At 43.8% G+C, this 25,160-nt stretch overlaps 1 protein-coding gene across 4 annotated transcripts in view; it reads right to left on the bottom strand.

Moving 5' to 3' along the window:
• AHI1 (Abelson helper integration site 1) overlaps nt 1–25,160 on the bottom strand; it is a 185,800-nt gene that overhangs the window by 158,113 nt on the left and 2,527 nt on the right. For all 4 annotated transcript variants that reach the window (XM_054024126.1, XM_054024127.1, XM_054024128.1 and 1 more), the window contains exons 2-5: nt 10,524–10,595; nt 9,948–10,069; nt 4,128–4,729; nt 3,189–3,373 (exon numbers count right to left, since the gene is read on the bottom strand). In XM_054024126.1, the coding sequence (XP_053880101.1) occupies nt 3,189–3,373; nt 4,128–4,729; nt 9,948–10,069; nt 10,524–10,533 (919 nt within the window). In that variant the 5' untranslated portion in view covers nt 10,534–10,595. The remainder of the gene's footprint in view (nt 1–3,188; nt 3,374–4,127; nt 4,730–9,947; nt 10,070–10,523; nt 10,596–25,160) is intronic.

The following is a 25,160-nucleotide window of genomic DNA, read 5'->3' as shown; positions in this document are numbered from 1 at the left end:
AGGAGCAGCACTACAGTTAAGGCTGCATCACATCATTTGTTTAAAGGTTGACCTTTCTAAGTCAGGGTGGGCAAACTTTTTGGCCTGAGGGCCACATTGGGGTTGCAAAACTGTATGGAGGGCCTGGTAAGGAAGGCTGTCCCTCCCCAAACAGCCTGGCCCCCGCCCCCTCCCAGTTCCCACTCCCTGACTCCCTCAGAATTCCCCCCCCATCCAACCCCCCCCTGCTCCCTGTCCCCTGACTGCCTCCTCCCGGGACACCCATCCCTAACCGCCCCCCAGGACCCCACCCCCAGTCAGCCCCCGCTGCTCCCTATCCCCTGACAGCCTCCTCCCGGGACACCCATCCCTAACCGCCCCCCAGGACCCCACCCCCAGTCAACTTCCACTGCTCCCTGTCCCCTGACTGCCCCGACCCCTATCCACACCCCCACCCTCTGACAGGCCCCCCCAGGACTCCCACACCTATCCAACCCCCCCTGTTCCCCCATCCCTTGACCACCTGATCAGAACCTCCACCCCATCCAACTGCTCCCTGTCCCCTGACTGCCCCCCACAACCCCCTGCCCCTTATCCAGCCCCTCCACTCCTCTTACGATGCCACTCAGAGCAGCAGAAGCTCGCAGCCCCGGCCCCCGTGGCCGGAGCCAGACACCCTGCCCATGCAGCGGCATCACTACAGGGGGACAGGACAGCAGGGGAGGGGCCGGGAGCTAGCCTTCCCAGATGGGAGCTCAGGGGCCGGGCAGGATGGTCCTGCGGGCCGGATGTGGCCCGCGGGCCGTAGTTTGCCCACCTCTGTTCTAAGTCCTCTAGAACAGCAGTTCCCAAACTGTGGGTCAGGATCCCAAAGTGGGTCTCAATCCTGTTTTAATGGGGTCACGGGGACTGGCTTAGACTTGCTGGGGTCTGAAGCCAAATTTGGAGCCCAAGGGCTTCAGCCCTGGGAGATAGAGCTCTGGTTACAGGCCCCCTGCCTGGGGCTGAAACCCTTGGGCTTGGGCTTTGGCTTTGGCCCCCCTGCCCAGGGCGGTAGGGGTTGGCACCCCCTACCACAGGGCAGCAGGGCTTGGTGGGGGAGGAGGGAGGCGCGCAGGCTTCAGTCCCCTCCTCCTGGGGCCATGTAGTTAATTTTTGTTGTCAGGAGGGGGTCACGGTGCAAATAAGTTTGAGAACCCCTGCTCTACAGTGAACATGCTTAGTCAGATTTCTTTGAAATTTGGTTTCAGAGTAGCAGCCGTGTTAGTCTTTATCCACAAAATGAAGAACAGGAGTACTTGTGGCACCTTAGAGACTAACAAATTTATTAGAGCATAAGCTTTCGTGGACTACAGAGTGGGCTGTAGTCCACGAAAGCTTATGCTCTAATAAATTTGTTAGTCTCTAAGGTGCCACAAGTACTCCTGTTCTTTTTTTTGTTGAAATTTGGTGTGCCTCATGTGAGTGCATGGTAGGGTTAGTGACCCAAATTTGGGGGTCATTTGAGACAGGGGTTCTGGAGATATATGCTCCGGGGAAAATAGCCATTTTTTAAAAAGTTTCTAAGTGGGTATTTCTTTTGCCAAGAGCTAGAGATTAAACTACTGATGTCATGCAGAGCAAAATGGTCTCAATCTGTCAAGTTTCACCCAAGGCAGTGCACAGCACCCACTAAATCTTTGGGGGACCCAAACTGAGAACAGCATTTAAGAAAATGTACATTTTTTACACTGCGCATGCACCAATACAGAAAAACGGTTAGAGGTTTTCCAGTCCCACCATTTTACATGCTTTGAAGCTCGATTCTTGTAAATGGTCTAACATCTGAACAGCTAATCAGATTATTTTTAAATTTATTATGCCTCACAAGGTGGGAGACCACATTTGGGGTCATTTGACAGAGGGGCTCCTGAGTTACAGGCCCTCCCAAGAAACTGGTTTCCTTTTGATGCCTTGTACTGTTAAACTGAGAGACAATTATGACTGGATGAACCACAGACCTCACTGAGACCCATGGCTGTGAACTCACAATTCAGTTCAACATAACTGAGGATAAATCAATCACAAACCCCTACCTAAGACAAAAGGAGTTTTAGACTGAGGGGCTGGAGGTTGCTACAATTTGTGAGTCATGGGTGTCAAAATTATTTTGGGGGAATGTAATTAAAGTCTATGGGGTGGGAAGAGACTAGATGTGTGAATGCTTCCTGGGAGGGTAGGGGAGGGGCATTAGGGGATGGAGGAGTGGGGGACTGGGGGAGAGATTTGGAGATTTGGTTTAGGACTGTAGTGAGGGAAAAGGGGTCATGGTGATGGATGGTAGGGGAGGCAAGAGAGGCTGGGGGATCAGGTAAAGGATGCATGGAAACCCCCCAGCTCTGTCAGTGTACCCCAACCTCTCCAATAGCCTCAGCTCTGTCAGTGCAGCCCAAACCTCTGGAACTCAACCCCTCCGCATCCCACTGCTCTGCCAGTGCACCCAAATCCTCTTCCACCTCCCAGTTCTGCCAGTTACACCAACCTTCCTGCACTCCAATCTGCCTATATCTCACCACTGTCAGTGCACCCCAACCTCCCTGAACCCACCAGTTCTGCCAGTGCACCCCAATCCCCCTGCATCCCAACACTATTCCACTGTAACACAGTTATCCTTCACTCCAAGCACGGAATGTGAGTCAAGTTATAGGAAGGAGAAAATAACAGCAACAGAAACATTTGTAAACCAGTGAGTGAAGACATCAGGAGATGCACTGCAGTGGGGAGGCCTAGGTACAACGGTGGAGAGGGGGGATGCAGTGAATGGGTCAGTGACATGGTTTAGATAGAATCCTGTGGGTAAGGACGAATGAAGGTGAAGAGCTTGTACATTTCAGAAACTGTAGGGGTGGCAGAGTAAAGATGTGTGTGTTAATGGGACGTAATGGGTAGTACTGAAAGAGGGCAGAGTTAAGATTGCATGGGCAACCGTAACTGGGCAATTCCTGGTTTTCAGAAATTGGAGTTTTGCTTAACACAACACTCTGCAACAAGATGACATACCACCAACCAACATTAACTCTGAGTTAACAGTTTTTTGCTACTGAATATTTTTATAATATTCTAAACCACCTTTGTCTCACTGATAGGAATAAGCAACAGCAAAGGAACTTAGCAGCAGCAAAGTCTTCCGATATGAAAAACTTTGTCTATAATATTTTGATTGCACAAACCTTTTGGGGATTTCTTTTTTGCTTTCTTTATTTTAGGTTTCAGTTTTTCCACATCTTCCTCCTCCTTGTGTTCCTCTGTGTTCATTTCATCTTTAAAATATGATGCAAGCAGTCTTCCTGATGACTTCTTTTTTCTGGTATTATTTTCCAGTGGGTTATGCTGTAGTTCAGCAAGGGACATCGAACTGTAATGCAACACACATCACTGTCAGCAAGTACGTACTATTTCTGTTGTTAATCCACTAAAAAGACTTGACTTCTGAAACAACCTCTTCCTGTTTCTCAAATTCATTTGCTCTCCATCTTCAAAATCCCATCAAAAATATATTTTGTCTTGTTTAGCTATTACAGTGATAATGGTGGCACACATTCTTGAATGGTCTATCCTTAATTTCTCTCTCCATTTTATTATCCTAAGTCTTACCTTCGAAAATATTTTCACGTGGGGATTTGCACAAGTAGTCTTGTGACATAAATTTAAACAAGATCTTTGCAGGATCAGATACACAGTTCACATGAAATAAAATATAATAAAGAATGATGCATTCTGTTAGCTGAGTGTATAAGTAGTTTTGACTTGAGACAATATTTTATTAATGCCTGATTTTAATCAAGGTTGAGCCAAAGGCCACACAGTCAAGGAGTGGAGTCCACAGTGAATAACTGGCAGGTTAAATGTAGTATTGCAACATTAAAAAAAATTCATTCAATTTTGTAAGTTCTTACAAATTAGTATGGATCTTGGCACCATTTTTAGATCATGCAGTAGAAGGGTTTTTTGTGTATATGCGGGAAGAGGTTCCCTCCCCCCAACATATAATCATCTGGCTAGTTCACAGTTAAAAAAAATTCTTGCAGCTCTATCACAGGATTCTTTCCCCATCTTAAAAATCAACCATTTTGTTGTATACATGCACTGATTACAATTTACCACTATACCTTGTTTCAGCTTCAGATACAAATGGCACTTCTTTCTTCTTTTTGCCTACTCCATTGTTCAATACAACTTTTTGGCTTTGAACACTGGAGGTGAATTCAGACATCTGTTCTTTAAGTTTTTTTCTTATTTTCTTCTTAATTATATTTGCCTCATCCTCAGCCACTTGCAGCTGATAGGCTTGAATTAGCTGTTCTTCCTCTTCTAATTCAGTAACATCTCTCGCTTCATGCAAGGTACTTTTTATCTTGTTGTTACCTTTTTGACGAGATGCATCTGTTTGTGATTTACTTTTTGTTTTTTTCTTTGGCAAATCAGTAATCTGTTTTTCAAAACTCTCCAATTTAGTTTCAGATACCTTTTCCTCCTCATTAAATTGTTCTTGTAACACTGCTTTCTTTTTCTTCTTGTTAGACTTTGGTTGCTTGTTTTCTTCTCCACTAACATCATCATTGTTTATTTTTTCTGCAAATGAGGCTTTGTCTCTTAGTTTGTTTTTTGTAAACCGGGGGCTCTTTTCCTCAGGATTATAAGTGTTGTTTATAATTACCTCATCATTTCCACTTTCTTTAGCTAGATCAAGATTATTTCTAAAGGTGTCAAGCTAGAAATAAAAACAGAGAACATAATTTTAAGTATATATAATATGTAATGTTACAATAATAAAAATAGTTTAGTACATTATCAGTTTACACTATATGGTGAAATATAAAAATGATATTCGTCATCTAATCATTGTCTTGTTTAAATCTAACAAATACCAGATGGAACAGATCATTCATGTTAAAATAAGTGTTTGTATTTGGACAGCTTGAAATCTGTACTTCCAACATTCTTTTTAAAACAAGCACCATACGTATATATTCACCACACAATAAAATTCAAAACTACCTCAATGAACAGGACTACTCCATAATGATATGTCAATGTAATACATTTTGAAAGATCTGCAGAAATGAAATGCAGAACCAAAACATGTCTCAAAGGAATATAAATATTAATGTTAGAGGTGCCAATGCCTGTCTGGGATTCCTTTTTACCATGAACAGTGTGCCAAAGTTTGGCAAAGAAAATCACTTCCGAAAAGACAGACTTGATAAAATTTAACAACTGACAACTCTTAAGATGACAGCTCTTATAAAACTATGGAAAAAATTCTATTAATAAACAACTCTTATGAAAGGGACAGAGTCAACCTGAAATCTAGTCCACTTTCAAAAACGTAGTTAAAAGTATTTTCAGATAATACTCCCGCCCTTCGAATCCCTCTGTCAATTTTTGTGGTTTTGCAAAATACTTTTAAGGTTTCACTTCCTTTATGGATGAATGAAAAACCCACACAGACAACACAGCAAACTTAATACAGGCCTGATACTGCACTGAGCTCCACATAGGTACATCCCTGAGCTTGTGTGGGGCTCCTATTAAGTCAGTTGGGCTCCATGTGGGTTCAGGGGGTTGCCAAAGTGAAGCTCATTGCAGGATTGAGGTGTTACTAACTACACAGGGGGAAATAGTAGAACTAACTATACAGAAAGAGATTTCAGATGCGCACACACACAAAAAAACAATAACTAAAATATATATTTTCCCCTCTGATTTCTTCCAGTACAAATATTTTATTTCGGTGCTTTTCAACCTTTTCCTTGCCATTACCCTATTTTTCAATAGCAAGACAATCCTGGGACTCCCTTCCTATCTAGCTAGGAAGGGCACAGTGGCGAAAGCGCCCTTGACACCTTTTCACAAACCCCAGGTTGAGAACCCCTATCACAGGTGTTACTTGTAAGAATAGCAGATAAAAAAAAAAATCGAAGACAAACCAATTTTAGATTGATAGGGTTCCTTTAAGTAATTTTTTTTTAAATACCTAAGGACAGTATATAAGAACATGACATTTAAATATGCATCTGGTCTGTCTACATAATGCCACTAAATGTCATCCTGAGGGGTTGTGAAAGGGGTTGGAGAAGGAGGGAAGGAAGCAGGAAGGCCCAACCCTAGACAGGGGCAAAGCATGTAGCTACAAAGGCAAACACACTTTTAGAATCTCTGATTTCTAGAAATCCATCTCTGAAGAGTGAGAGAAGGATACGGTTGACCTTTCATGTGGCTAACCAAGAAAAGCTGATTACTCCCTATCTGCCAGCCATCTGCCTCCATCACAAGTTTCACCTCAGCTATCTTAGCTGCCAAACCTTCCACTCTACCCTTGAGATGAGGAGGAAGTCTGTTTTGGCCATGACTGACATTGGGGGGGAGGGAGGGAAGAGAGATTACAAAAAGAGGTAGAAAAGGCATTGGAGATGTTAAAGAAAGAAGGGCGGGGTTGAGAGACAGAGAGAGAGAATTATTATTCATACTAGAAAAATAAATTGGAGGGATAAACAGAGAGTGGGAGAAAAAAATGCACCAACATAGAGTCAACATAAAGAAAAGGGAGTGAAGGAAAGGAAAGAGAAGCATAAACCCAGACATAGTAATGTAAAAAACGCATGCTAAAATATTAAATTAAGCAATTCTATTAAAAGTGGGATGTAAATGAATGAAAGGATAGAGAATGGGACTGCATGCAATGATGTTCATCTAGGGTAGCAAAAAACCTAAGGCCAGCCCTGTATTCACACATCTTGTCAGTAGATGTCTGTATTTTTAGTTACATAGAGAGTACTTAAAACTATGTAGTATTTAATCATGAAAATACTCATCATCATATGAATTTAACCTTTTCCTGCTAGTTAGTCCAATAACATCCTTTCCATACAAAAGCCAACAATCTAAAAGGATGTGGCAGATTATGTACAGGTAACTATAAGAGTGACAGATAAAGGAAAGAAAGCAAAAATATTTTTATAGTGGCTAAAAAAATGCAGCAAATTACATACAAAACAAAAAAAGGCAAAGCATACAGAAACATCAACTGATTTTGGATGGATTACCCCACCTCCTTATCTGCATTTTTACTGAGCAGGTTTTACCCATGAAGTATAATGGATGAAGTTATTTATCAGACAAATTATTATAGAGAAACAATAGGGACACCATAGTCAAGGTTATGTCACTGTTTTGTCTTTGACAGGATCTTACTCCTTCTCTGTAGCTGAGGAAGCAGTTTTCTTTCAGAAAATAAACTTGGAATTAATCATTTACATGTCTGTGATTTTCTAAAATTATCCTGATATGTAAGAAGTGTTCCATTGAAGAAATCTCAAAAAAAAAAAATCACACCTGAGATATTTTGACTGGTGTGTTACATTTTTTGTAAACTTTGTGCAGTTCATCATCTACAGCACCCACACACACTTATATCCCTAATTTGAACAACAAACCCCTTTGTCCACTTAAATTTAGCCACAACTCTTAGCAAAACAGAAGCTCCTCCTAACTATATCAAACACTGTCCCCGAAAAGCTGGCAAATTATAGTAACATCAACACACTCTATTGGTGGCACAAAAAGCTACCTGTGGCTGGGCTCAGACCGCGCCAGTCTGTACAACCTGAATTCATGTCACTGGTATGTATGCATTATGATACAGACTTTTATTACATGATCACATACTATTCTATTCACAGGACCCCTGCCTCATTCAGTAAGAAGGAAGGATAGTGCTTTGGGACTGGATCAGGATTATGCAGTGAAGGAAATTGTTGTCTGTAGGACCTCTGCCTCATTTGTTGTAGAAGTTGGAAGGTATGGTAATAAAAAGATGGTGTCACGGTTAAGGCACTTAATTGCCACACTGGTTAAATGGATTCTATTCCTGCCTCTGCCACAGAATTCCTGTGTGTTGCTGGGCAAGTCACTTGTGTGTTCCTAATTTTCTCAGTGACCAACTTTAGACATCTGGGCCCTACTCTGAAGTCAATGCAAGCCATACTCTAAACGGATAAAGTGCTATAAAATGCTAAATACTCTGAAAAAAAAATCAGTCCTTAGGCCTTATTGGTAGATGCATTCCAGTTGGTCACCCAAAATTAGTGGACACCTCTGATCTTAATCTCTCTGTGCTCTGCTCCCCATCTGTAAAATGGGGATGATAACTTACCTCAGAGGGGTATTTTGAAAATAAATTAATTAATTAATATTTGTGAAGCACTCTGATTCCATGGTGATAAGCACCAAAAAAGGCCCACGAGGAAATTAATAATTTTGTATTCAGAACAGGCTCTGAAAGGTATGCAATAAGGTCTGAGGCCACACACTGAGTGCTGAGAATAAAATGAAATATTGACCAGCTACCAACTGAGTGAGTACCATCCATGCTGTGCACTGAATGAAGCAGGGGTCCTGTGAAAAAAATATGTGATCATGTAATTAAAGATGGTATCATAATGCATTCGTACCAGTGGCATATATTAAGGTTGTACAGGCTGGAGCTGTCTAAGGAACTAAGGTCTGAGCCCTGCCACGGGCAGCTTTTTGTGCCACCAATAGAGCGTGTTGATGTTCCTGTAATTTGCCAGCTTTTACTGGCTGGACGGGTTACTCAGCAACAGAGAGATAAATGAGAGCAGTGGTTGGTGGAATCCAAGTCAAATGAGTGGCCAGTTTAGTGAGTGGGAGTGTTGATCAGGGTTGCAAATTGAATGAAGAGGTGATGGTGAGCGGTTTTCAACCTGTAGTCTGTGGACCCCTGGGGATCCGCAGACTATGTTTAAGGAGTCCATTAAAGGTTGTCATTACCATAAAACAGTGTTTTTCACCCTGGAGGTCCACAGACTAGGTCTAAGATTTCTGTTCAAAAATTTTTTAGGGGTCCGCAAATGAAAAAAGGTTGAAAACCACTGAGCTAAGGGGTCAGATGGACCATCACCATGGAAGCTGAAGAAAACAGGGGGCGGATAGCTCAATGGTTTGAGCATTGGCCTTTTAAACCCAGGGTTGTGAGCTCAATCCTTGAGGGGGCCATTTAGGGAACTGGAGTAAAAATCTGTCTGGGGATTGGTCCTGCTTTGAGCAGGGGGGGTGGACTAGATGACTTCTTGAAGTCCCTTCCAAACCTAATGTTCTATGATTCTATGAACACAAATGATTGTGAGAAGAGGAAAAGAGCGCCATGAATCAAAATAAAGAGAGGAAGGCTGTGGGGGAAGAGTTGGGTGGATGTTAGATGACAACAACCTGGAGGGTGGGAGGAGAGAAGAGTCATATTCAGTGCTGTTCAGAAGCAGAGAAATGAGTGGGAAAGAGGAGGGGGAGTTCTAGTTTGATGTCATTTTGTTTGCATATTCTTATCTTCATGATATTAGCTTTGGAAAATTTAATGAAGTTGACATTTACCTCTGTTACCAACTAGACAACTGATAAGTATCTGTAGAATTCACAGACATGAGGTATTTGCTCTAAGAGCTAACTACTAGTATTACTGTGGGAATGATCCTGCAAGCCCTTCACATATGACACTCTCACTGAAGATAATGTGAATTTGGAAAGCTTGAAGGATGGCCTCCAAAATTCTACTGAAAAATGTGGTGATCAGAATAGGTTGACACAATTTTAACTATAGGCATGCCAGAAGGCACCATTTAACATTAACCTTGAATTACATTACTAGTATATCAAGGTCACAGTAAGTTGTAAACTACTGGGGTTTACGCTTATTGTTCAGCATGGACATCAATAATGAATAAAAGTCATACATTAAAAACGAAAGGTATCTATTATGAAGCAAACACTATGTTTTCTTTTCATAGTGCTTGCTGAAGCTTACAGCATCTCCTTTTTGTGGGGAGGGATGAAGTATACTTCCTTTGCTGAGAGAGATGAGATTTTTTCCACCAAAGCAAGCAGAATCACTGTTCTCAGATTATCAAACTCACCACAATATTCTCATGAGAGTGAAATTTTTGCTTCTTTGATTTCTTTTTTTCTGCTAGCCCAGAATGACTCCTGAATATTTCCTCAAAGCGAACCTTGGTTTTTGCCTTTGCCTCACTCTCCGCTGGAAAAAAAGTTAAAATAAGATTAATTGGCTCAAATAATTAGGTTAATTACAACAGCACCTGATTACACTTTTAGGCGCAGAGGGAAGCATTTTCACCATAGATGAATTACACTAATCAAGACTTTTATTTTACCTCGTGAAACTGAGAAAAAGTTCCCATTTACAATGGCAACCAGATGAAGATAACTCAAAGAAGCAATATATCTATTGTACATGATAAGACAATTCTCAAATACATTGCTTCACATATTAACTATCAATTTTATAAACCCTACAAATGTTAAATAAAAAAGTTCATAAAACAAAACAAAAACATAAAAACAGCTGTGAACACTGACCAAGAATTAATCCAAGGGATCACTAAAGATCAATTGGTGGAAGTAACTGAACATTAATACCCAATTCTAAGAATAAAATGCATTTTGGAAATTAAAAATGTAGAAGTTCTTACCTGGTGGCATTTTCAGTCCTATATTAAGAATGGTTCAATACACTACACCTTTCTTTCTCAAAGTTCAGCATTCTGCAAAACACACATCAACACTCAGAATATTTTAATCAACAAAACTAAGTTACAGAATTTATACTATAAATTTATGCTGGCCTGAATGGACTGGGTTAGTAATACTGAGACTAAAAAAAACAAAACACTGATCTGACTAAATCTAAAATTCAATTCAATTTATATGGAACAATGCAAGAAATACTCCTCACCATATAAACAGAGTGAATGAAATAGACTCCATTTCCCTTTAATTTATGGCATGCTCTAAAGAGAGATTTTACAGATTCACTCTCTAAAAAAAAAAACAACAATTAAGAGTCAATCTTGCACACCCTCCTCACTCAGATGATTCTCCAAATGAAGCCAACATTAGCTTTGGTGGAGTAAAGATCATAGGACTGGGTCCTAAATTCCTTTTTACAAAATGTGAGGTATATTAGTTCTAAAAGAAACTTGAGTGGATATGCCAAGCATAATTCTAGCAATTACTGAACTGTCATAATGTACTAAATAGGGTTGGGTGAAATTTATTGGCCAACCACCTCCCACCCCCAGGCGCACGTACACACACACACACACACACGACAAATTAAGCAACACTAAAACACATTTTTTTATTGAAACAATTATAAAAAAGTCTGAAAAATATCAAAGCATTTTGTTTTGACATTTTCTAAATAAAGTGTTTTGATTTTTCAGTTTGAAACAACTTTTCATTTCAATATTATTTTTATTAATAAAAAATAAATTAATTAAAATGCTCATCACACCAAAATGAAATTTGACTTTTTGATATGCACACAAAAAAATTTAAGGGTTTGTTTGTTTGTTTAATTATTTTATTTTTCAGAACTGCCAATGAACCAAAATTCCAATATTTGCACAGCTCTAGAAACCAAAAAGAGAGAAACAGAAGCTATGCATTAACATCTAGTTATACCAATTCTACCTCTTGCTGATAGGCAATCTTTTGAGGTGGAACCCTACCAACTTCTTTACATTCTGAAAACTGTTTGAAATTGGCAGGGATGACCAGAAGTGGCTTTACATGGGAGGGCTGCGGGAAACATCTTTTGTTGTAAAAAAATGTAGCTTGTCATTTCTCAACTAGTAACAATATTTTTCCCCCAACAGAAATCATTTATTTCTAGCTCAGAAACAAAACTACTTTAATGTCATTGTTAAACTATGCATTCCTATGGTCATAACACTTAAAAGAAATGAAAACAAGAGAAAATGTTTTTTTAAATAATCATGTCTTAGGGGTTTTTTTAGTTACATAAAATCAATTTTAATATTACTAAAGTTAGATTTATTGTCACTATAAGGCACTATAAAGTATGTGTTTCAACAGGATACTGCTGCTTTGCAGACAATTCAAATTCAGACTCAGACAGAAATAGAAAACATTTATTACTTTAAGGTAGAAACCAAAACACTGTTAAACTATAATATGCTGGAGTTTATCAATGTCTTTTGGAGAGTAGGGAAGGATACTTTTTGTGATTGATTTTATCCTCTCAAGAGATCGAACACTAAGAAAGTGGGTACTCTCAACTTTATAAAAAGGAACAACTGAAGTAACACACAGGACCAAATACAATAAAATATGCATAGCGCATACCTGCTTCGTATCTGTCTAATGGCTGAAATACCTTCATTAGTATCCAAAAATACACAAGAAAAAAAGGGCCACTAGCAAATTAATTTTGTCCACAGCTGATCATCTTCTCTACAGGCTAGGCTAGTATTCTGACTGCCACTTTTTTGTTTTGAGTGCTATAAATTGCACAAATCCACCAGGCTTGACTGAAGACCACACATCTCTCTATACACCACTCTTCTCCTGCTAAATAAATTACCCCTTTCATGACAACAAAATTAAAACCCATAATATTTATAGTTATTTTTATCCACTGTAGTCTGAAGGAAGAATTACATAACATTTGACACAGAGCCTTTAATCAACCCGGTATCAGAAGTCTAAATATAGCCCATTAATCAACATGGATAAGAACAAGGATGTTCACCCTGTATAATCTCATTTTAAAATAGGAGAGATTTAATCTTGTGTTAAAGTTCAGCAATCAGAAAATCCCAAAATGACTAAGGCTAGAGTTTCCCTTAATCTATTATTTTTCTAGCACATAGATTAATAAAGCTGTTTTCCACCAACAATGACAACACCACATAATACAGTACAGTATTATATTCCAGACACCAGGATATAATCAGGCAAACAGAAGTCTGCAGCCAGAGATTTTTAAAATGTCCTGTATTTCTTCCTGCAGATTTTCTCATTTAAACTATCATTTTTAAACTACATTTTTCAAATGCATCAGGTAGCAAAAATAATCTTCAGAATGGCAACTAATGTACTGTCCATCACTGTCTTTTGTGTCTATAAACAGATAGTGTAGTATTGCTGCTTCAGTATTTCATACTTCTGTAACATAGGGTTACCATATTTCCACAAGCAAAAAAGAGGACACTGGGGGGGGGGGGGAGGAGCCCCGCTCTAGCCCCACCCCTGCCCCACCCCCATCCACTCCCCACCCCCTGATTGCCCCCCTAGAACCCCCAACCCCCCCGCTCCTTGTCCCCTGACTGCCCCCTCCTGGGACCCCTGCCACTAACTGCCCCCTAGGACCCCACTGCTTATCTAAGCCACCCTGCTTCTTGTCCCCTGACTGCCCCCTCCTGAGAACACCCTACGACCCTACCTGTCCCCTGACTGCCCCGACCCTTATCCACACCCCCACCCCATATTCACACCCCCACCCCCAAACAGACCCCTGGGGACTCCCATGCCCTATCCAACTGCTCCCCGTCCCCGACAGGACCCCCAGAACTCCTGACCCATCCAACCCCCTCTGCTACATGCCTGCCTCGACCCCTCTCCACACCCCTGCCCCCTGACAGCCCCCCCAGACCCATCTAACCCCCCCTGCTCCCTGTCCCTGACTGTCCCAACCCCTCTCCACACCCCTGCCCCCCGACAGCCCCCCGCTCCCTGTCCCTGACTGTCCCAACCCCTCTCCACACCCTTGCCCTTCTGACCGCCCCCCCCCCAAACTCCCGATCCATCCAACCCCCCCTCCCTGTCCCCTGACCAGGGCCGGCTTTAAAGAGCCCAGGAATCGGGCTGCACTCCGGCTGGGGTTGCGGGGCTTGGGGCCGGGCCGGAGCTGCTCGGCCGGCGCTGCTGGGGCCCGAGCCGGGCCGGGGGTGCTGGGGCCCGAGCTGGGCCAGGTCCAGGCTGGGGGTGCTGGGGCCCAAGCTGGGCCGGAGCCGCTGGGGCAGCCGGGCGCCGCTCGGCCAGGGCCGCGCCTCCCCGGAGCTCTCCTCCTCACGCCCCCCCCCCAGCTTACCTGCTGCTGCCTCCCGCCTGCCCCTGCTTCTTTTCAGACTTCCCGCGAAGATCTGATTCGCGGGAAGCAGGGGAGGGGGAAGAGCAGGGGGGCGGAGCTTTCAGGGGAGGAGAGGAGGGGGAAGACAGCTGCGGGCCGGACTGCATGGTAAGGCTGCAGGGGATGGGGGGAGCCGGGAAGGAGCTTTGGGTGCCCAGCGGCGCTTGGCCGCCGCTTTTCTATCTATAAATAGCCGACCGGGGGGAAATCCCAGACATTTTTAGATTTTTAAAAATCCTCCCCAGACGGCTATTTATAGACTGAAAAGCCAGATATGTCCGGGGAAATCCGGACATATGGTAGCCCTATGTAACATTTTCTGTCCTGAAAGATCCCAAGGGCTGTATAGGTTATGCATCATAGAAAAAAAAAAATACCTGCAGCCACCACAGAAAAGCAGCCACACCTAAGGTATAATAAAGCAGAAGTGTGTCTCTATTGTTAAATGCTACACTACCGAAACTGAAGAATTCCTCATCCAATATGAACCACAGAGGAATTTAGGTAGGTGGACCTTATTACACAATTTAAAATTTGATCAGACTAGCTCCCTTACCCTCTTGCAAAAAGTGAAATGAAATTTTTAGTGATCACAAATGGTCATAACTTCAGATTTTGTTTGCTTACATCTCACCTGAAATATAGCATCTGCACAGCAAAATGCTTCCCAACACTGAACTTGGACACCGATTGGCCAAGCTGCTGAAGCTCCAGCACCATCTTGAGGCACACCATGTTTTCCTTGGAGGTTTCCCATCCAAGGATTCACAGGGGTAACTGCTTAGCTTGAGATTTCACAAGACTGCAACCCAGAATTACATGACAAAATAGCTCAAAAATACAAACTATTCCTATTCATCACCATTTATTATTTATGTAAAACCAAAAAGTGTGTTAGGTTTTTATTCATTTGCCTCAATGGGGTACTTTAGTCAAGAGAGTAATTAACCAGGCATCATTTCTGAAGCCTTATTAATATCATGCAAATGTTAACTTGGCAACATCGGCTAACATAATTCTCCATGTCAAAGAAAGCATAGACTGAAATATAGTAAAACATCTTAAATGAATCACACTGTACCACAGAATCTCTATAGATAAAAATTTTAAAATTTTATGCTTGAATAATAAGAGTACAGCAGCAGAAACATACTGCCTATGGCTGACCAGGACAGTGACGGTGACTGTGCAATGCTCAGGGAGATTTGAGAGGCTACAAAATTGAACACGCAATAATAATGGAGGTTTTCAATTATCCCCATAGTGACTGGGAAATGTCACCTCAGAAGGGGATGCAGAAATAAAATTTCTAGCCACCATTAATAACTATCAGAGGGGTAACCATGTTAGTCTGAATCTGTAAAAAGCAACAGAGGGTCCTGTGGCACCTTTAAGACTAACAGAAGTATTAGGAGCATAAGCTTTCGTGGGCAAGAACCTCACTTCTTCAGATGCATCTGCCTTGCATCTGAAGAAGTGAGGTTCTTACCCACGAAAGCTTATGCTCCCAATACTTCTGTTAGTCTTAAAGGTGCCATAGGACCCTCCATTAATAACTACTACTTTGAACAGCTAGTCCTGGAACCCAAAAGGGGAGAGGCAATTCTTGATTTAGTCCTAAATGGAACACACGAGCACATCCAAGAGATGAGAATAGCTGCACCACTCAATAACAGTGACCATAATGTAATTAAATTTAACATCCTTGTAGAAGGAAAAATACCAAAGAAACACACCACAATAGCATTTAACTTCAAAAGAGGGAACTAGACAAAAATGAGAAAGCTTTTTGGGGCAGAGGCTGTCTTTTTGTTCTATATTTGTACAGTGCCTAGCAAATGGGGTCCAGGTTCTCTAGATGCTATGATAATACACATTTATAATAATAATAATAATATGGACAAATGTAGTCATACATCTAGGAACAAAGAATGTAGTCCTACTTAGAGGATGGGGGCTCTATCCTAGGAAACAGTGACTCTGAAAAAGACTTGGGGTTCATGGTGGAGAATCCCTTGAACATGATCTCCTAGTGCAATGCTGTTGCCAAAAGAGCTAAATCAATCCTTGGATGTATAAATAGGGAAATATCAGTATCTAGATTACATTACCTTTTTATTTGGCACTAGTGCAGACCATCATTAAAATACTGTGTCCAGTTCTGATGTCCACAATTCAAGAAGAATGCGGATAACTGGAGAGTTCAGAGAAGAGCCATGAGAATGATTAAAGGATTGGAAAACATGCCTTATAGTGAGAGACTCAAGGAGCTCAATCTATTAAATGGCAAAACACTTTGTTAAAGCAGAGTTAAGGTTACCTGGTAATAGCTCATGCCCTCCCAGAACATTAAGTTCAGCAAAACTCAAACTTCTGAAAGCCAGTAAATGCCTATGCAACCTTAACTCTACACCCACGGAGATGACAATAGCACTGAGAATGATTCGCATGCACTCTTGCTGCATTCACTATGTTAGGTGTAGATTCATTGGAAGAGGAATAAGGTGGAGCAGCTTGAAAGAACGGTGACTGTGATATTAGGAGACCTGGGGATTAGTTTGAGGAGCATCACAGAGCTGCGAGTGCAATATGAGAAGATCTGGGTCTGAGTCCTCACCCCCGCATGTGTTTTATGAAAGGAAAGAGGTGTATATATACCTTGAGTTTCCACTCTAAATCTTTTCAATACAGAATTGTATAGGTTGTGTCAGTGGCAGGGCACTGATACTATTAGTAGTAAGGCCAGATATGAGAGCCATCTGTGGCTTTTAATGATGGGCAGGGGAAAATAGGTTAAGGTGGTATCTTACGTGCAAGTATGAAGGGGCTATAAAAGGAGTATGAAGTAGTTTTTAAATATTACAAGTGTTGTATTCTGTTGAGGCAGCAGGCTGGGTGTTTGAGTGTACAGCAAATGCAGCTGTCCATGACAGTGAAAAGAAAGAGTAGGAGCATGTGTGTTATGGACACATTGGGGCATCGCTCAAAGAGGGCAAAATTAAGGTTGCATGAGTTTACCTTAACTCTGCCTTCCTGACTTTCAGAAGTCTGAGACTTTACTGAAATCAATGTTCTAAAAGGGCATGAGCTATCACTGGGCAAATGTAACTCTGTGCTAATGATGTATTTTGCCATTTAATTTCCTAGGTTTTTTTAAACAGAAAGTGAAATGTTTGCTGGTAGGAGTTAATGGTCATTTAGACAGTTGCAGTTCTCACCTAGGTTTGCCGCTTATATGCTCCTGTGTGTAGGTAATAATTAGACTTGGCACCATTAATTTTTTTTTTTTTTTTTTGTAGGGTGACCAGATCGCAAGAGTGAAGTATCAGGACACATTGGGCGAGCGGGGAGAGGATGACGACAGACAGAGGTGCACAGAGCCATGAGAGGGAGCCCTAGGAAGCTGCAAGAGGGGGCCCTAGGAAGCTGCGAGAGGGGTTGTACGGCCCCTGCTGCAGCCCGCACCACAAGCCACAGGACAAGGACACCTATTGAATTCAATGAGAATTTTGCATGTGAATTGATGTACCTAGTTCTGAGATTATAAAGCCAGAAGGGATCCGGTGATCACCTGGTCTCACCGCCTGTATAGCACAGACATAGAACTTTCCCAAAATAATTCCTAGAGGATAGCTTTTAGAAAAACACCATGACCCTTAGTATATTGTTAATGGTTAATTACTCTCACCATGCCTTATATCCAGTCTGAATTTGTCTAGCTGCAACTTCCAACCGTTGGCTCATGCTCTACCTTTCTCTGCTAGACTGAAGTGCCCATTATTAACTATTTGTTCCCCATGTAGATACTTACAGTCTATAACCAAGTCACTTCTTAACCTTCTTTTTGTTAAGCTAAATAGATTGAGGTCCTTCAGTCGATCACTATAAGGCATGTTTTATAATCCTTTAATCAGTCTTGTGACTCTTCTCTGAACACTCTCCAATTTATCAATATCCTTCTTAAATTGTGCACACCAGAACTGGATACAGGATTCCAGCAGTGGTTGCACCAGTGCCAAATACAGAGATAAAATAACCTCTCTACTCCTGCTTGAGATTCCCCTATTTAGACATCTGGTCACCCTATTTCTGTATGCATTTCCCCAGGTTTTTTTGTAAAAATCAAAACTGAACTGCCCCAGAAATTCTGTCATGTGGAATCATTGTGAAACTCGCATGGCTCCAACCCTGCCGATGAACCTTTAGATCCACTGCACAGACTTCTGCCACTTGAGCTAATGGAGTAAGTGATGGCAGAGGCAGTAGGTTGTCATCCTATATGTGATAGGTCAGCTCTATAGGGGGATGAGACACTTTTTTTGCCACTGGGTTTCACAGATAATCTGCTGACAGAAGAGGAACTATGAAACTCAGGAATCCTGGGTCTATTCCAGGCTCCTGAATGGAGTGGTCTCTAGTAGTCAAAGACCCTTCTTCCCCGTCCCCTCCAGTCTATGTCTATCCTATTGCTGTCTAACCCGCCCCAGCTCCTCATCTGATTTCAACTGCCCCCCCACTACTGCTCTGGATTCCTTGTCCCAGTTTCCTGGTCCTGTCTCACTCTCTTCTCTCCCCGCCCCCATCCCTCAGATGGGACGTTCGTTCCAGACTGGCAAAATTATAAGGCTTCCCAACATTTCAACACTTCCCATTCTAAATTTTCGATTGCTTAACTATAGGCTAGCTCTGCCTACAACAAAGCATATTCAGAACCTCTGATTAAAGAGATTATAAGTGTAACAACCTCCATCATAGCTAGTCACCAAAGATTGAACCCGAGCCATCCAGACTTAAAAGCATGAGCTTCTACTACTTGAGTTCAAGATATAACTCCCTTAGCTGGTAGCTATACAGTTATCCTCTAAAAATCCACCAGAGGAGGGCACGAAACACATGTTGGACAGTGAATTACAAAAGTGCCAAATATTACTATTAGACCTGCAATCCTTTTCACAATGAACATCAGCGGGGGATAAACTGGGAGTTTAAGAATATTTAGAAAACAATTTTAGAAAAACATTCAGTGCTGTGGTTTAAAAGAAAAAAAAACCTGTTAAAACTTATAACTTAGCAGTATTCAGTGTTTGGAAAAAAAAATCTTCTAGGAGCTCTGGGATACAAGTTAAGAATGTTGAAACAGGAAGATGTTATGCTTAGTTACCACTTGGGCAAGGCGGCGTGCTATGCAATACTTGCAAGATTTCACTGTAATGTTTTACAATATACAGCAGCGCAATGCTGATTCCATTGATTTTGTTGAGCAATTCATGCTGATTTTATTTCAGCCCACATCTTAATAGTTTTGAATGCTATAGATCACAATTTTCAGCTCAGTTGGTCTGAATATGCAGAGCTTTAAAACTGCTATGCTCTAAACTGTATATTAACTACAATTTTATAAACCTGCATGTCAGAGAACTGTGTGCCACTACTACTAGACAGTGGCACAAGGCAATTCAGTGTGAATCACAAATGTAGGACTGGAAGGGATATCAACAGGTCTTCTAGTCAAACCCCTGCACTGAGGCAGGACTGAGTAATAACAACACTAGACCATCCTTGACAGGTGTTTGTCTAACCTCTTAAAAAACTCCAATGACTGCTATTCCATAACCTCTCTAGGTAATTTGTCCAATGCTTAACTACCTTTACAGTTAGGAAGTTTTTCCTAATGTCTAACCTAAATCTCCCTTGCTACAATTTAAGCCCATTGCTTCTTTTCCCTGCATGTCCTGAGTGGGACGGGGGTGGGTCCAGGCAGTGGGATTGGGGGGAGGGAGGTCGAGGAAGTCAGTGGGTGTGTGGGGATGGACGAGTGGAAGCAGGGTGGAGGAACTGAGGGGGACAGGACTGGGACTGGGGGAGTCGGGAGGGGCTGAGGGGGATGGGACAGGACTGGGATGGGATGGGGGGGAGTAGGGTAGGGGCTGAGGGGAGCATGAATAGGATAGGGTAGAGAGAGCTGTGTAGAGTGGGGCAGGGGAGACAATGGGGCTGGGCTGGAGAGGGGCGGGGGTTGGGGAGAGGGACAGGGTCTGGAGGGGATGAGACAGAGGGGAGCAGGAGGAGCAATGGGGGTGGGATGACGGGAGAGGCTGAAGAAGAGATTTGGGGTAGGGCAAGGCTGAGGGCAGTGGGTTGGGGGGGAGCAGGGGGACTGTGGGGGAGGCTGTTGGAACGGGGGGCAGGGACTGAGGGCAGTGGGTTCGGGGTGGGAGGTACAGCGGGAACTGCAGGGGAGGCTGAGGGAACAGGGTCAGGGTGGGGACTGAGGTCAGTGGGTTGGGTCTACACTGGCACCTCTCAGCATTGCTGTGCCGGGCGGCAGACCTGCACCAGCGCTACCCTGCGATGGAAGAGTCCTCAGTGGAAATGCAGACGTCATGACACAGACCCTCCTCGTCACTTCAAACCTGGTGCTGCTCTGGTCAGTCGCTAGGCTCTTGTCACTTTCAAACCCATGCAGGGTATCTGGCTCTTTTTCAGTTCTCAGGTTAAGAAAAGCCTCTGCATTTTGTGAGGGCTTCAGCATTCACTTTCCTACTTGACAAACTGTCTGCCTGGCACATTGCTCTCAGGGCATTCATCTTTATTCATTATCGGCAGGTCCATCAGATCAACAAGCAACACAGGGGGAAGCAACACAACGGTGTCAAGGATTTTTAATTTTTCAAACTACTTTGGCCTCAACAGGGATAACAGCAAAACTGGACAGAGCAGATGGGTGTCAGGATGGGTTGGGTATTTATTTTTTTCTTTTTAAAGTGAAAATGTTTGGGTCTGAGCAAAGGCTGCAAACTTCCCTTTGGAAACCTCTGCTGATCTTTTGCCCCAGGGGCTAACGACAGCCTGGAATCCGGGACAGATTTCCACATCCAGCGGGGTGAGATGATCCAGGGGGCGGGGACGGGGAGGGCAGGGACTGTGGGGGAGGCAGAGGGAACAGGGTCAGAGGGGCTGAGGGCAGTGGATTGAGGGTGGAGGGCACAGGGGGGACTGCAGGGGAGGCTAAGGGAACAGGGTCAGGGTGGGGGCTCAGGGCAGTGGGTCTGAGGGGAGCCCCCCAGAGGGACCTGCCCATGGGGTCAGGTGAGCCCAGCAGTGCTTACCTGGATCGGCTCCCAGGAAGCATCCTGCAGGCAGGTCCCTCCCAGTTCCTCTGGCCCCTTCCTAGGGTCGGGTCGAGGGGAGGGAGGGGCTCTCTGCCCGGCGACCGCTGCCTGCTGCCGGAGTCTATACGCCCCGCCCTGCTGCAGCACGCAGGGGAGTGAGACCTCCTTGCTGCCTCTCTGTATGCCCAGGGCAGGGGCAGGGCTGCGCTCTGCAGGCTCCTGCCGGCCTGGCGGCGGGCCCCGTGGGCTGGCGCCGCCGCGCCGGAAGCTCAGCTGCGCGCTGCCCCAGGGCCCAGGGAAGAAAGGTGAGTGGCGCCGGCGGCGCCGGCTTGCCGCGGTCCCCCTCATATAGGGTGACCAGACGTCCCGACCAACGTAAGGTCAGGACGCGGGACAAGTCCCCTAAAATCAGGACTGTCCCGATAATATCGGGACGTCTGGTCACCCTAGCTTATATGCTCCTGTGTGTAGATAATAATTAGACTTGGCACCATTAATTATTATTATTTTTTTTTTTACATATATAATTTTGCCCAAGTATCAATGTTTATTTTAGGCATTTTTCTGTTTTAATTTCCTGTAACTGTGTAAATTTGGGGGGAGGGAGCGAGGGGAAGGTGTCAGACAGTAATTATTCAATGACAGTAGAAAGGTGAAGTGATTTCCTCAATATCATCCAGCAGGCCCAGTGGCAGAGTAAGGAACAGTTAAAGTACAGTGGTCTTTCCGCTAGACCATAGGGTCACTATGTAATTCTTCAGTGCTTCTTCTCCACTCCTACAATTTTGTTATAGTAGAATTAGCATAATCTTTTCAATGTGTAGTTGCTAATAGGGCCAGTGAGAGAAATCTCATACGTGGTCTACGTCCCAAATCCTTCAGTTTTATTACATGGTTGTTCGAGTGCCACTAAACATGTGACAGAAGATTAGTGTGTCTCTGCCCCACCATTCTGTCACAGAGTTTGAGAGCACAATCCAGACCAGTAAAGAGTTGTGTCACCACTTGCCATGCAACCCTTGGTGCCTTACAATGCTTTAGCTATAGCTACGAGCCTAGGATGCTCGTACAAGAGCTCGTACAACAGCTAGCCTACAAGAATGCAGATGACACTCTGAGTGTCTATGTGCTACACAGGCCTGGTTCAGCAGCTCTGATCCCAACAACCTATCTACACCTCCATTCTAGCTCCTACCAGCCCTGGTTATAACCAGCAAGATGACCCTACCGCACTTCCAGTCCCAAATTTCCCCCAAACCATGTGTCCTGGAGTGTCCAGTCCTCTCCTGGACAGCTCAGAGAAATAATGTTTATTGTGCCTTTAAAGAGACAAAAGCATATTACAGCTTATTAACTCAACTGGGATAAATACACCTTTCCCCTCAAACACAGCACTGAATTGGTTTATATTAAAATAAAACAAATGTATTAATAATAGGACATAAGTTAAGTCAGGGGTGGGCAAACCTTTTGGCCCGAGGGCCACATCTGGGTGGGGAAATTGTATGCAGGGCCATGAATGTAGAGCTGGGGCAGGAGGCTGGGGTGCAGGAGGGGTGCGGCAGGGGGCTCAGGGCAGGGGGTTAGGGTGCAGGAGGGGGCTCAGGGTAGGGGGTTGGGGTGCAGGGGAGGTGCGGACAGCAGGAGGGGGCTCAGGGCAGGTGGCTGGGGTACAGGAGGGGGTTTGGGCTGCGGGCTCCAGCCCAGCACCACTTACCTCTAGCGGCTCCAGGGTGGCAGCGGCGTGCCTGCCTGCCCTGGCCCCACGCTGCGCCCGGAAGTGGCCAGCATGTCTGGCAGTGACTCCTGGGGGTGGAGTGGGGCAGACGGCTCTGCCCTCGCCTGTGGGTACCACCCTCAAAGCTCCCATTGGCTGCAGTTCCCCATTCCTGGCCAATGGGAGCTTCAGGGGGCAGTGCCTGCAGACGAGGGCAGCGCACAGAGCCCTCTGTCCCTCCTCCCCCAGAGGCCACAGGGACACGGTGCCAGCCGCTTCCGGGAGTGGCAAGGGTCAGGGCAGGCAGGGAGCCTGTCTTAGCCCCACTGCACCAAGGGGCTAGCAGTCCAACGGGCCAGATTGAAAACCTTGATGGGCCGGATCTGGCTCACGGGCCATAGTTTGCCCTCTCCTGGGTTAAGTGATGCCAAGTAAAGAAAATAAATTTAGAAAGGATTACAAGCAAATAAAACTGAAGATACGCATCTAAAAGTCTAAAACTTAACTAAACCAGAAGCCATCTTTGGCATGCAGCACTAGTCAGACTCAAGTGAATAGAGTTCTTGCAAGGTGAGAAAGATGGGGTCCTTCTTCCCTGCCAAAGCTGTCTTTTCTTCAGTCAAGACCTTCCACAGACGTACAAGGTGCTGGCTTTCCTTGTCTTCCTAGGCAAAAGATCTTTGCCTAAGCAGTTAGTTCACCCCTATTCAGTTTCCAGCAACTTCAATCCCCCCTTGGTTGAAGGACCCATCTTTCTCACCTTGCAAGGGCTCTGTTCTCTTGTATCTGTCTAGTAATGGATGCCAAAGATGGCTTCGGTTCTTGCTTATATCTTCCAAATTTCAATTACCTTTATCAAGAGGCAGGATGGCCTCATGCTGTTTCTCCCCTTCCTGTAGGCTTCCCATCAACCTGTATGTAAACTGGGCTTCCAATCATTTTAATTCCACCATGTTTAATTTACATAAGAGACAGGTAAATAGCTGTGAGGTTTCCTCCTGTCTGGGAGAGACATGTTTCTCCCTTTACTTAGGCACAGACTGTAAAGTCTAATATCAATGAGTACCCAATTCCATATATAGTATTAACACACACATTTTACAGCATTAACCACCAACGTGTCATTGGCTTTCATAAAACACCTTACTTGATAAACTTTTATATAATCAGTTGATTCAATTGCTTATCATTTGAGGTTCAGACCCCCATCTTTATAGCCCAAAGTTTCTCTTCTCTGCTGCCTCTGACCCCACTTATTAGGCAAACAAAGCTATAAAGCTAATATGCAAATGGACCTTCATCGTATGTGCCTGACGCTTGGGCTGATCAGAAAAGCAAATACATATTCCTTTGTCTAGAGCAGACCTGTTTACCAACTCCCCTGACATGCCTGGCTTAAGCACATTAGTCATCATTCCAGCATATATCCATAGCTCTCAATACAGACTGCATACATACATCACGCAAGAATATTAATGATCAGTGAGTTATTAGCTTTCCAAGGACATCTTACATGACACCTTTCAGACACGGATTATAACCACCGTGAATTGGGGTATACACCGTGAATTGAGCAGCCAGCAGAAACTCATTACCTGATACAAATGAGCCCTTTGCCCTCTGGCACTGGGATGCTCTTAGGGTCACACCTCCTCCCTTACACAGTTGCAGGAAGGTTAGCCACTGGGTGACCCAGAGGCAGCAGGTCAGATCCCTTTTTCCTGGACAAAGCATCTGCTACCATATTTTCTTTACCCTTTATATAGAAGAATCTGTTTTGTCACCTTTACAGTCTCCAGGACATAATATCAGAGAGTATTCATAATTCCAGCTACGAAGTTGGTACAAAAATTCACAGTGACATTAATGCCCAGTGTGTTTAGATTTCAAACAATATACTACATCATCTTTTAAATAATATCATGACACCAGTGTGTGAGGTGTAGTGAAGATGTCAGGCCACTATTCTGTGAATATAAATAGTGAACCACAAATTGGCCTCTTTCTCACATTCCCCGCAACACGTAGCCCCCCCCACCAGCAAGTCCAGGTCCCCCCGACCCTTTCCCAGCCAATTAGACCACTACTTGACGCTGCAGAAGACCCATTAACATGCAAGAAGTAGCTCCTTATTGTCTCCTGCCCTATGTTGCCGTAGACACATATCACAGGTAGCAGCTTACTGAAAGGCCCCACACTTCTTTGGTTATATATAGGGCCCTACCAATTTCACAGCCATGAAAAACATGTCACGGACCGTGAAATCCAGTCTCCTCCTGTGAAATCTGGTCTTTTGTGTGCTTTTACCCTATACTATACATTTTTTTATGGGGGAGACCAGCAT

This window comes from Malaclemys terrapin, chromosome 3 (assembly GCF_027887155.1).
Source record: "Malaclemys terrapin pileata isolate rMalTer1 chromosome 3, rMalTer1.hap1, whole genome shotgun sequence".
Lineage (NCBI taxonomy): Eukaryota > Metazoa > Chordata > Testudines > Emydidae > Malaclemys > Malaclemys terrapin.
This window is presented reverse-complemented; position numbering and strand designations above follow the sequence as displayed.